General features: G+C 38.3%; 1 protein-coding gene across 2 annotated transcripts in view; it reads left to right on the top strand.

The window, feature by feature from the left end:
- The first annotated feature begins 131 nt into the window (after positions 1–131).
- Positions 132–13,627, top strand: part of LOC127638211 (uncharacterized) — a 62,999-nt gene continuing 49,503 nt past the window's right edge. For both annotated transcript variants that reach the window (XM_052119638.1, XM_052119646.1), the window contains exon 1: positions 132–2,832. In XM_052119638.1, coding sequence (XP_051975598.1) covers positions 138–2,832 — 2,695 coding nt within the window. In that variant the 5' untranslated portion in view covers positions 132–137. The remainder of the gene's footprint in view (positions 2,833–13,627) is intronic.

A 13,627-nucleotide genomic window follows, 5' to 3' on the forward strand; every position in this document is an offset into this window, starting at 1 on the left:
TCATAGGGGGAGTGAAAGTCTGGGAAAATTTCAGATAAACACTGGCACAAACTGCATGCCAGAGCAATGGCAACATCACCATCTTGTGCTCTGCCACAATACACTGCCAATAACATCTCTTTTTTTCCCAGAATGTAATGGGACAAAACCAGGACAAGGAGGGGGAGCCAGGGCAGGACAACAGTTCTGCAAGGCCAGAGGAAAAGGGACCAAGCCCAGACACTGGGGGGGCAACAGAGGAAGGAAATCCAAGTATTGAGACTTCTGTTGTCGGGGCAGATGACGAGAAAGCAGCCGATGGAAGGTTGGATGAAGGCCCAGGCAGGGAGTCAACATCACCTACACCAGAGCAGGATTTGGATTCTCATGATAAGGTGTGCACTCCCACAGATAGGGGGTTAGTGGAGGGAGGCGATGGAAAGAAAAAGGGAGGAAGACAGTGTAGCGAGGAAGGCAGGGCTGAACCACTGAATTCACAACAGCTGAATGGAAACAGACGGTCTGATAGCTGCATGCAAGGAACATGGGAGGCCAGAAATGGTGAACCTGCTCATGAGAGAGAGGACATGGAAAAATCAGAAGCAGGTGAAACAAGAGACTTGGAGAATGAACTAGAAGACCCTCTACAACACAATCGAGTTGGAGAGGATCAGGAGAACTTTAGGTTTGACCTTCCTGGAACAGACAAGATTGAATGTGCACACGAAACAGAAATCAGAGGTAAGCAGGACACACACATATCAGATGTAAAGGACAAAATAGAATTTGTCTATGAAGATGTAACCATGTTAAGAAGACAAGAAGAGGACAGAGGACTACACGGAGATATTGCAGATGTTACAAACATGAATACCAGCAGGAACATAGAAGCTGCCTCTGAAAATGGTATAACAAAATCACGTCCTGCTGTGGTGACCTCTGAGATGCTGAAGAGTAAGAACTTTTCAACACCAATGGATCCTGAAGATGCCTCGCCTGCTACAGACAGACAAGCCAACTCAAAGGTCCACTACCTGGCAAAAGACAAAGTTTCCACAACATCTAGTGATAATGTTAAGTTGAAGACCAGCTCAATTAAATCACAAGATGAGAAGCCGATGATTGAACCCAGCTTGTCAAACCTTGCGATGAACTCACCAACGGACACATCGAGGGACATTACTAAAGTAAATCACCGAGTGCCAGAGAATTCAGATACGGATGTAACAGAATCCCCAAACACTGAATATTCTTCCCCAAAGAAAGTTGAAACCCAGGGGCATACAATGATGAATGTCTGCAAAGTGAGAGAAAATGTGCTTCAGCCAACAGATGATGTCATAAAGACCAGACTTACTAGTTCATTACAGGCAGGTGCTGAATTACTAAACAAAGCCATGAGTCTGGAACGAGTACACACCCCAGAGGACCTGAGCCCCTTAGAAGTGGCATCCAAGTCACCTCAGGGTCACATCGAGAGCAATAAGCAAATATCTGCAGGCGAATTCACACAGGATGAGCATCAGAAAGAAATGCAATTTTATTTGTCAGACTTGGACAGCGTTTCGACAAAGAAAACTTCACTGGAGAGATCACCTGCTGGAGATAAAAAAAATAAAGATGGCATAAGAGAGACTGAAGAAATAGAAAATATGGAGTCTGCTTCAAAGAGTCGGCATTGTTTCCAAGCAATGAAAACTGAGATTAAAGACCTTTCTCTGCATGGAACGGAAACAGGAGAGGGCTATTGTGTGACATATAATATGGCTGGTGTAAATATACTGGGTAAAAACAAACCCCTGCAACAAAGCCATGAAGACATTAAGTATTCTCACCCCCCTTCTAAATCTAATATTCATGCTTTTCAAAAAAATGAAATGGAGGATTCCCCTCTTTTACAGAAAGCCAAAGTCCACACAGAGAAAAGTCTAGAATGTTTTCTGGCTGTAATAAATCCACAGCCAGAGACACAAACATTTCCAGTGACAGTGAAGGATGCTATACAAAAGATGGATCCAGAATTTACCTCTTCTCTTTGTGCAGTGATTGATGAAGATGGTGCTGCTGATCAGCAGAGATTAGACACCAACAAAGTCTCATCAGACAGTCTCAATCCCAGCCAGTTTAATCAGAATATCATCAGATCTAACACAGATATGCATAAGGAAACATCTGCAACCTGTTCCATCTCTGAACTCATGGCTGGTCCTGAGACAGCTTCAATAGTTAAAGAGGACAGGCCAAGTGTCACGCCACCTCTTTCAAGTGTGGACAAGACTGAAGTTGGTCTGTCTGGTTCCCCTCAACTTTTAACAAATGAGTCAACGGATTCCATAGTAAGCCTGACAGACGTATCTGATCAAGTCCAGGATGCAGGAGTTGCAATGCCACACAGCGAAACAAACACATCTGCTTCACAAGATGTGCATCATTCTGCCTCCATGTGCAACCTAATAAGTATGCAAGCTAACGAGAAACATGATAAAGAGCAGAACAAGCTGTCAACGCAAGCACACTTACATCTGGTCACCTCTAACACTGAGGAGAAACATTCAAACCAGCTTAACCAAAAACATGCAACAGAGAGCGGCTCTAACATCTTGACCACAGATAGTGCTGAAACAAGCATGGAAGCACAACAAGGTTTACAGAAACGACATGTTTCAGATTTGATAAAGGAAACTATTGCGTTGCAGAAAAAGATGAAGGAGTGGACCAAGCCAACAGAGGCCCGAGGTGACCTGACCTTAGATACAACACAGTCTGTTAAAGTATCACAGATGAAAGCAGCATTTGATCCACCAAAGAAATCATCTGAAAAAGCACTAGAGAGAAAAACTTCAGTGAGAAAAGGTAAGAGCATTTCTGAGAAGAATGCTATTTCTGCCATACATTACTTATGAAATGGTAAAAAATAAATAAACTCACAAGGTAGAAAATGTAAAAAGTTTGTTTTTACTGCATTAACAACCTTCTGAATTGACTGAGAGTGATTAAGGAAGAATTATATAGATCATCTGAAACAATTTGCATACAAGTCATGAAATGGATTGTTTATTTCAGCCTAATGGTGCCATCTTGTGGCACCATCTTAAAAGAAATATCCTCAGCCTAATAATTTTTTTTTATATCCGAGTACAAATCCATCGAAAACCACCAAAAACCAAAAGTTATCACTTCATGTTTCTGAAAACATCTCACATAAATGTACATACATTTCATTGTGTTTAAATCTCACTTTTTTATGAGTGATATTATCAATTTACTAATCAAACTAATCAGAATAATCTTTATTTTACTCACCTCACTATATTTATGACGTCAGTAAAACTGGTTCTACAGGTAAACAGTCACGTCGTCCACACTGAACTTCATACCTGGGGCTAAATTTGTTCTGTGATTGGTAATCTTTGACGCCACTCACCCCTCATTCGTCCAATCGCGCTTTCCGTGAGGCGAAGAAAGTTAAAATAAGGCGTGGCTTCCGGCTTGTCTCAGACAAGTTGAGAGAGGCAGGGCAGTGGCAAAGGAAACATTCGGGCGATCAGAGGCTCACGTTGGAAAATTAAAGCGGTCTATATCACAGAATTACAGACGTACTGGGATTTATTTTTACTACGACAGCTGAGAAGGTAAGCATTGGATCAAACTCCACCCCTCACGAAATGTTTGTAACTGGAGGCGAGGATAGGATTTGCGTGCGTAAGTGCAACTTTGCTGGGTTTGAAAATCTTTCCATGCGACGAGATATGGCAGCATGGATCAGGCCAGATGGGCTGATCGGCACTGCTCAAAATCCGGCATTGCGTTAACAAAATCAGCCTCTGGATCTTATAACTTACTTGTCATGCTTTCTGGATGTGAAATAAATGCCTTTTTTATTTTATGGATGAGTGAATTAAATTCCCCTTTTATTGTAACAGGGAGGGAAACAAAAGTTGCTGTGTCTGGTTGCGTTAGAATCTTTGAACTTTTAAATTTTAAATAGGAAGTGTTAGAAAAAATATTCAAATTTTAATTGAGAGATTTAGAATCTTTTAAAAATGTAAATGCATATCGTGTTCGCGGGAGAAAGACTGGGTGAGCACTAAACAAATAAAGCTAAAGGTTACCCACTCCAATTTGCCACCCAAGCCATGGTGATCTCCAGCCAAGCTCCCTCTGAGTTAATGGCAACTCAAAGGCTTGGTTGGTCTACGTGACTTGCTTGAGCTGTCAGTTCAGAAACTGCTGGTCTGATTAGTCTTGCTGTGTGTTCACTGCTCAGAGCAAATATAAAAGTTTATATCAGTATCTGATAAAGAAACGGGCTTTGGAGCCAGTGATCTCATGTAGAAATGCAGGATTCTAATCAATCAATAAACACGTAGCCATGTTTCAAAAACAGCGAGAGACTTTCTTTCAGTGCGTAACGCGTGTTTTAGTTAAGCTGCTCGAACTTCCTGTAGGTGTGGATTGGACTGCCATATCCGAGAGGGTGGATGCATTAAAAACTTTCTTTGAAAGTTAATACAATGTGGTTTCTGTTTCGAGGCTTTAAGGAATTTTGAGCCTTCCCTTTTCCTAAAATACACTTGGAATGTTATGTGTTATATATATAACCCATTTTTGTCAATGGATCATTGGGTCATGTCAGCTAGTAGATCAGGATGGCCTCACCCATCAGGTCTGTTGCCTATGGTTCAACCTAGTGGTTTAAGGTCTGGCCTGGTAACCAATAGGTTGTATGTTTAAATTATAATTCTTTATTTATTCATTTATTTGTCACATACTCCGTTATATACACTATATCACTTGCAGGGAAATGTAAACCTGGTCCGCTTCATAGATACCAAGACTCTTGGCGACAGTTAACCCGAAAACAAAAATAGTCATTTTCTCACCCTTATGTTCTGAACCTGTTTTACTTTCTTCCGTGGAACACAAAAGGAGATGTTGGGCAGAATTATGGTCTCATTGATCAGACAAACCGATAGCCCTTCACCATTTACTGTCATTGTATGAAGAAAAATAAATGCAATGGAAGTAAATGGTGATTGAGACTAACATACTGCCTCTCATCTCCTTTAATGTTCCATGAAATAAAGTCATGTAAAACATGACATTATTAATTTTGTGAACCCTTTGTTTGAGTTCTTGCCTTGGACTCTTTCAGATCCACCCTGTGAGTGGTTGTGTACTCTCTTGAGTGTAGGTTTCTTACATTAGGCTCACAAGTGTTTGCGCTGCTGCTGTTAAACACCTGGTTAGTGTTTTAGGGTGTGTTCACACTTGGCAGGTTTGGTTAGATTAAAACGAACTCTGATGCAATTGCTCTGTTAGTGCAGTTTATTTGAACAAGTGTGAATGCTGTCACACAGCTGAAATTTCAATTACTGCCCTCTGGAGTAAACAGGTGGTAATACAAGCTTGAATTTCTCAGCATTGCGATTAAAGTGCGTTCATTTTTTTAACGCGTTAATTTTTGTCAAATTAATCGCTCGTTATTAACACGTTAAATCGACAGCCCTAATATATATTAATGCAAAATACACCAAAGACGTCTAAACGGACCAAAAACAGGAAGTAATTTGCCTAATACTGACCTCAAGCATACCTAGTTCTTCTCATCATAGATGCCATGTTCCCATTACAGTTCGGTACTGGCGTTGGAACAGCCCGTCAGCTGTCTTCGCAGCATATCTTCGTTTATGTGTACAACGGAGGAATTCCTGCCGTTGTTTTGACTCCTTTTACACATTTTGTTAACTCTTCCTTTTGTTCTCAGCTGGTAAAAATACCACCATATATAAATCCAACGAGCGCATTTCGTTTTGGATGTTCGGTAAGTTCCGTCATAAAGCTGTCCAGTCAGGTTGTGACTTTTACCTGATGCCTTTGGTTTTGTATCGTTAGGTTCGGTGTTAAAAATGCCAGTGTGAATGCTAAATGAACCAGGACTAAATGTATCATTTTCATTTTTGGTCCGGACCAAGAGAACCTAACTACAAGTGTGAAACCCTTAGTGAATGTTATTTATAGTGCAGATTTGTTTTCTTTATGTGGTTACCCACATGTTGACCACACTAATATGATCTGGCTTGTTTTGGTTTGACTCCTTTCCTTGCTAGGTGGCAGGAAAAAATAAAACACAATGAATCCTCAAAAGCTGTTTGAAAATGATTTATAAATAAAGTTTGAAATCACTTTGCAATATTTATAGATTTAATTGTCAGATTTGTTTAATTTTAAAGGCGATCTAAGTTGAAAATGATGTATTCTCACATAAGATGAAGACTCCAGTTATAACAGAAACCCAATAAAAGTGGTTTAATTTTAAATGGAGCGAGTCGCCACCTCTTGCACGCTACCATATTGACAACACATGACACAGTGTCATGCAATTGACTGAGTTACTACCACTTATAATGACAATAGTAATAACATTTTTAATTTATATTGCACTTTCAGCCAAGGCTCAAACATAAAGGTACATGTAAGCAAAGCAAGCCAAACAATATGACAACAAACACCATATACTTCCTACAAACAACAGAGCCCAAGTCAACTTTTTAATCCAGAGTAATGGTATCAGCAAGAGTGTGATCCTCCAGAATGAGTGCAAGTTGAAAGACAATGTTCAAACAAGAGGGAGTCATCAAACAAACTGCTACACCCTGCACCTCTGACCATGCTGATCACGGATAAACAGCGCAACCTCAAACGCTAAGTGCGAGTACACGGCATATGTGAGCCATGGCTGTACGGTCAGTCTAGTGCGCAAAAAATGTGTGTGGATTGAATCAAGAATACCCATCATAGTGATATGTGTTATTTGAAATGGAGAAAAACAGACTAAAAGTTACAAAACAGAAGATAAACACATTTGGTGTAAAGCGACAGCACTTGGTAAGCAAACTTAAAGTATCCAGGGTGATGGGTACCATTGTAGAGTCCAAAACTACAAGTACTGCTGGGGCCAAGGGGATGAGTAAGAACCAGCTAAACTCTTACTGAGTGCAGCTTGAAGGACAAAAGAACTCAAACTCAGTACAGTAATCAAAGTCTATTATTGTTCAATTATAGCCTATTTATTTGTTTCAAGAGATCAGTCTTTGTTCATGTTGTTTACTTGTTACTGGTGCATGATATTGCTGGAGGCCACGCTGAAATGTTTGGGCTGGATGTCAAAAAGCATCAACCTGTGTCTGTGTGTGCTTGTGGTGGACGTTATTGTGTTGTCTGCTGTGTCGCTGAATTGTGCATGCGTGCGACAGTGGACATATACTAAATAGGCAGGGATACTGTTGCGAGTTTAAGGAAGTCTGATTTCCTCTAAACATCTAACAGTTTCAGTATGAATTTCTCAATGACCAGATAACATATAGAGGCAGCACGTGTCCTTTAGGCTGCTTTCTTCTGAGTATTGAGCTTGGTGATGTATGTATCACCAAAAGTAGGTATGCCATAGTAAATGCAGCTCTCTGTTAAAAACTGCATCCGTTGTTATACATAATTTCCTCTACAAGCTTTGGTAAAATTATGTCTTGTTTGTTCTAAAACCTAGGTGTTATGTGCTTAAGACTTTTTAGCATTTATTTAATTTGCCATGATAAAAATAAAGCAAGCCCTTTGTGACATAGGAATCCAATCTATCTTCTCTCATGACTGTATTGAGCCCTTAAGAGTCCCATTTTACAGTAGCGGTTTAGAGGCATGATTGTTTGATGTGGTTCATTGTTTACCTGAATAGCATTTACCTGTGCAGTCAAACATCACATTTCCAAGCCGGGAAAGCACTTGGATCACCTTCAATGTCTAAATAATCTGTCCAGTTTTTAAGCTCCGTTTGAATGCTAACGTTTCACGATGCTTTGTTTAAAAGTGAGTTGATGTTGATCATCAGGGTATCATGTTCCTTGTCATTTAGGTTTAGAGTTATAGAATTATAGCATTCCATGCAGGTCTACTCATGTTGTGTCAAAATGTTCCATTTAATTTTTTTATTTAAAATATTGTTTTGCAGCGGCTCATAATTTTAACCGATCAAAGACCTGTACATTGCTCGCTTTTTTTTTGTACAATATATTCAAAATGTAAATAACAACTTTTGTTTTTTATTCATTTGGGCAACTAGTCTTGATTTTCTGATGTAATAAATCAATAAAGTCATTCAGAAATACAGTTCTCAGCTCGGCATGCAGTTTATCCATCCAAAATAAATATATGAATCTACATTTTAATGGCTTATTAAAATTAATCACAGTTACAATATCAAGGGTAACGTTTGAGAATTATGATTTCTGTCATAATCCTGCACCCCTAATATGAAGTTTAACCTTCATGTGAAAGATATATATTCGCTAAACCAAATGCTTTGATCTACAAATAATGAAATTGTAACCTGATTGATTTAGTTATTAACAACTCTAATTTTATACTTTATAACTGAGCAACATTTAAAAAAAAAAAATCGGTTACCTTTCTAGGATTAGACCAAATTACTATTTATTACCTATCTAGTTCAGTCCTTTGTTTTTGAACAGTATGATAGCAGTGCCAAAGGTTTGAGTGCACCCCGCCACATCTTCCACCCTTATCTCATTGTTACGACAGGCAGCAGAATTTTTGCTGGAATTCCATCACAATGGCCCGGAGCAGGCAGAGGATTAAAGGTGCTGTAATCCCCCTTCTGTTTTTCCAATGACAAAAGCAGAATCATCCAGAGAATAGACTGTGATTTGGAAGTCATACTCATATTATGTGTGTGTGTGTGTGTGTGTGTGTTTGTTGTTGTTTTTTTTAAATACATCTTAAGGAATGTTTCTTATCAGGTTCTTACCTGAGTCACATTATGGCTGTATGATTTTTATGCTTGGTAAAGACTTTTATTTTTTATCTTTTGATAACGCTTCAGACAGATTTGCATGGCTGATGCATTGGCTTGTATTTGAATATCCAAACCACTGATTGACTAATACCAATATGGGCAATCTACAATTGAAAATAAGAGTTGAAAAATGTGAGATTTACGTTACACACATGGCCTTCCATTGCATGCCATGACTAAATTAAACCATTTAAAAGGCTTAAGGGAACAGAAACTTGCTGTCACTGGTTTGCACTGTGGGCCCACACCCATTCTGACAAAAAATGAAGCAGTATTATCTGTCAACAAAAGGTGGTTTGGCGCAAGTCAATATACCTCAAACTGCTTTGAACACATGATGCCCATATTTCATGGTGATTTTTTTTCGTAAGACAAGCACATCAGATTCCAGCACTAAAGTGAGGTCATTACTCTCAGCATTTTTCAAAGGGGAAATTAACTGATTTTTATTGTGGCCTATTGGTTGAGAATATACATTTCATCAAAAGTCAGAGATTAAAAGAGTAATAAACAGATAATCTCTCATGAGACCGGAGGAAACCATCAAAAAATATGGGCCCAGATGGAATCTGTGGAGATTGTCACAGGAAAAAGCAGATATATTCTGTAGAATGCTTTTAAACCTGGTAGAAATGTTACCTGGAGCTGAGAATACCACATTCTTATTGAAAGCTGAATCAATTTAGCCAAAATATTTAAAAAACACAGTGTATGTGTAGAATTTCAAGAATGATTCTTAAAAGATATGAGTGTGAGCTTCCAAGTTGGCCTATAGATTTATCATCTCCCTCTATTCAAAGGTCTTTCCCTTTAAAGAGAACAGTTGATCTGGATAATTAACAAAATGTCAACTTCTGGTATGAATGCAGAACTGATTGGAGTGGTGTTAACACTTGGATTGAGTTTCTGTATTGTTAGCCATCCCTATGATTTGGCCTCCATGTCTCCATGTCTAAAACAAAATTCCTGAGTATCTTTGATACACACAAGCCTATGTGACAAACCTTGTAACTTTGGCAAATTCATAGACTTGATCTTCCTGTAAAGTGCTCATTTTAACAGCCTGGTACCTAATAAACATGACTCTTTGCTTGTGGACTAGTGAAAACACAGCACACCCAGACTCCTGGAAAATGCTTAAAGATAGGCTAGTGCACACGTTGAAAACATGACATGCCTAGAAGTCCATGTGATTTTTCTGGGTCAGGCATGCCTGCTTGGCTGCCGGCATGTCTGCATGGCAGACTCTACATTCTGACTGGCATCTTTTCCCCCTTACTCACTTAACAACCTTGTAGGCCAGTGGCCAAACACTCTTGAATATGTGGAGAGTAGTGCTGTCAAAAATACCGGTACTTTGGTACCAAGTCGATATTAAAATAAAAAAAAAAAAAAGATGTAATGATACCAGTGTTTCGGCAGTAGTGAGCACCAACTCAATCTGTTACAGGCATTAACTGTTTCCATTCAAGGTTTTTTTTTGCAACAAAGGTGTAGTGCATCAAAAAGGTTAGCGATATAGCTGATGGAAATGCAAAGTATCTCAATACTTCAAATTGTTGCAAAAAACTTGTTTGGAAAAACTTTTTGTTGAGAAAATTGGCATTAACGCAAAACTATAGTGTCACAAGACAGAATTTACCCCAATTGTTAGCCTTTGTTAATCATGACTACAAGGTATACATCCTTAAAAGCTAATATATTGTATTTGAAGCTTTACTCGCACTGTTATGGATTGATATTAATGGCATACCATACTTGGAGAAAAGCTTCAGTGTTTTTTGGAACACTAACATAGCCCAATTCTATACAAATTTAGATTACTTATGAAAAAATGCAGAGAAAATCTTCTATTATTATAAATGACCAAATGATAATAAATAAATTCAGAAAAATGTGGGAGGCAAGTTACACAATTGGCGAAATACACACATTTCTGTATGGAAATGGCTTATGGTCAAATTCATTTTGCGATAAACCAAAACGAATGCGACAGTTTAATTTAAGCATAACATAAATGCAATCACAAAGTTCTATTTCCACTTGTTAAGAATTAATTACACCATTTTGATTAAATTAAACTTTAAAACATGGAGTTCTGGAAAATAATAATAATGATTAAACTATAATTCTAAAAATAAGTATTACAAATAAATATACTGGTGTGTTCAATAGCACATTATCATATTTTTGCTGTGGTATTGAAATTGGTACTGAGAACCATGAAATTTCACTGGTATCGGTACCGACCACTAAAATTGACAACACTAGTGGAGAGGAAATGCTGATAACCCACCTTGCAAACATGTATCGGCTTAAAGCAGGTTAAGAGTGCTAGTTCTATTCCCACTGGGAAAAAGAAAAATAATAAAAAATTCTCTCATTAATTCTCCTTTAGAGATGAAGTGCCGAATGAGACGTAATAAACTTTGTTAAACCCCAGTTATACATGTGTCTGGAAATCACGAGCTGCTAAATATCCAAAAAGTATACATTTAATTAGGTAATGTTTCAAAACGTAAACATTAATTCGATATGATGATGTCATTTGATATGGCTATTAGGCTATTATTATCAGAGCTGTTCAGCTGCAGGTTGAAGATGAATATTTGAAACAGTCTACTTCATATCATCCTCATAAAACACCTGTTACACGTCTAATTTCTGGACCAAACAGGTGTTTTTGTTCTTTGTAAATCAGTCAGTGTTGGTCTTGTTTGGGTTGTCTGATTTCTTGTTATATACACATGGTTAATTCACAGATTTGGCCTAATATCTACCTACAGTATATTACACATCACAACTGAGCACATGTGTAAATGGCAGGACAGCTGAGCGTAATATGAAGCATTTATGAATTTATATCTGTAATGAGCTTGTATGGGATTACGTAAGGAACGTTTCAAATTATAAATACGATTAAATTTTGGGGGACACTTTTGTTTCTTTTTTTTTCTCCCCAATTTGGAGTTCCCAATGCGCTCTTAAGTCCTAGTGGTGGAGGGCGAATCTCAGTTGCCTCCACATATGAGACCATCAACCCTCACATCTTATCATGTAGCTTGTTGAGTGTGTTAATGCGGAGACGTAGCGCCTGTGGAGTTCCACGCTATTCCCCGTGGCGTCCACACACAACTCACCATTGTATTAAATACGTAAGATATGTAAAATATATTTATCTTCGGACATATTTTTTTAAGCCATGCTGGTAAAAACAGCAATTTGTCATTTTTGTGATAGTAAACTGGCTAATTTTAATGAATTGTCTCAATTGTCCCATTTTACCAAAACTTCAGAGGATAAAAATTAGGGACATCTGAGATGCGAATTATGCGCTAAATACACATTTCTGAATAGAAACGGCTTAAGGGCAGATTTCTTTTGCAATAAACCAAAACTTGTGCGACAGTGCTTTTTTTGGCATAAGGTAATCACACACACCCTTTTTATCGATAAAAGGCCATTGGAATGGAAATGGGCAGAAGGCGGCAAATGTCGCAATTTTTATTTTTTGTATTTTCACATTGTCGATAAAAAAAATTGCATGAAAGGTGGATGAAAACAAGGCTACTGAGAATTTTTGTAGACAATTTTTTTTTATTGTCTATAACGTCGACTAATTGTTTCAGCCATATTTGTTAATTATATAAAAAAAATTATTTTAGTGTGTGTGTGTGTGTGTTACATATTTTCGCTAGTAGTACCAGTGCAAGTTCTCTCGTACCTCTTATAATTTGTTTTCACCAAAATGGTGTACGGTTCCATTGACTCAAATGATTTTGGGTTGTGAAGGCATTTGAAGGCTGCATTTGGTGTGTCCCCACATTCTTCTGAAACTGACTTATGCGGGCGACAAATGCAACTTTCAGGGGAGCACACTTCCTTCAAAAACAAGAGCCATTAGATTATGTCGATTCGCCTACAAACGGCATCTCCTATCACACGCCTATCATTTTCTAAACATGCTCATGTTTACCTTCACCTGTGGTGTTACCGGAAATTGCTAAACAAAAAGGAAGCTGGGGAGAAATCGGGAAGCTGCAGGGTTTAACAAGGCTGATTTATGGATGTCAAAATCAAATTGATTAATTCCACTCATATTTGTAGATTAGTGACCGTTTTGACACCTTGCTGAACTCTACTTGAAAATGTGGTGAAGCGTTGCAGAAAGGCACTTTTCACTCCAACTGTATGTTTGAAAGATTTTGCGGGCTAAAGGTCAGATAATCATGGATCTGTTTTTGTACTAATTATTTTATCCCGTGGGACACATTTCTCACACGTATAATTTAGTTTTTTCATGACTAATTCAGAATGCTGTTCTGTCACGATCCTGCTTTGAATTGATAATTTGTTTGGAAAAATAATTGCACAATTATGCTTTCTCATTCTCTAGCACTGTGAGACTTCCATTGGTGTAATTTTATGGGGCGTTTTCTTTTCAGTCAGTGTCTTGCTGAATATGATTCCTCAACATATGCACTGGCAACAATGTTGAGCCTATCAGCCAGTATGATGAGATTATGTGGTGAATTACAACGTGAATGGGTGGTTTAGGCTGCGTTCTTATGACTCATGAAAGTGTCAAGACAGCCGTTGTCTTCTCGGATGATGCTGCATGCCGTGTTTTGTGCTAGTCAGAACGTAGGTCTTTGAGCGATGAGGTCAGCTGTCCTTCGACTGTACGCAGAATATGCGTTTGCATGATCTTTGCCCTAATCTTTTGAGTTTTAAGGTTTTGGTTACAGAATTTACAAGCAGACCAAAACATTCACAAAT

This window comes from Xyrauchen texanus, chromosome 4 (genome assembly GCF_025860055.1).
Source record: "Xyrauchen texanus isolate HMW12.3.18 chromosome 4, RBS_HiC_50CHRs, whole genome shotgun sequence".
In the NCBI taxonomy this organism is placed as follows: Eukaryota; Metazoa; Chordata; class Actinopteri; order Cypriniformes; family Catostomidae; genus Xyrauchen; species Xyrauchen texanus.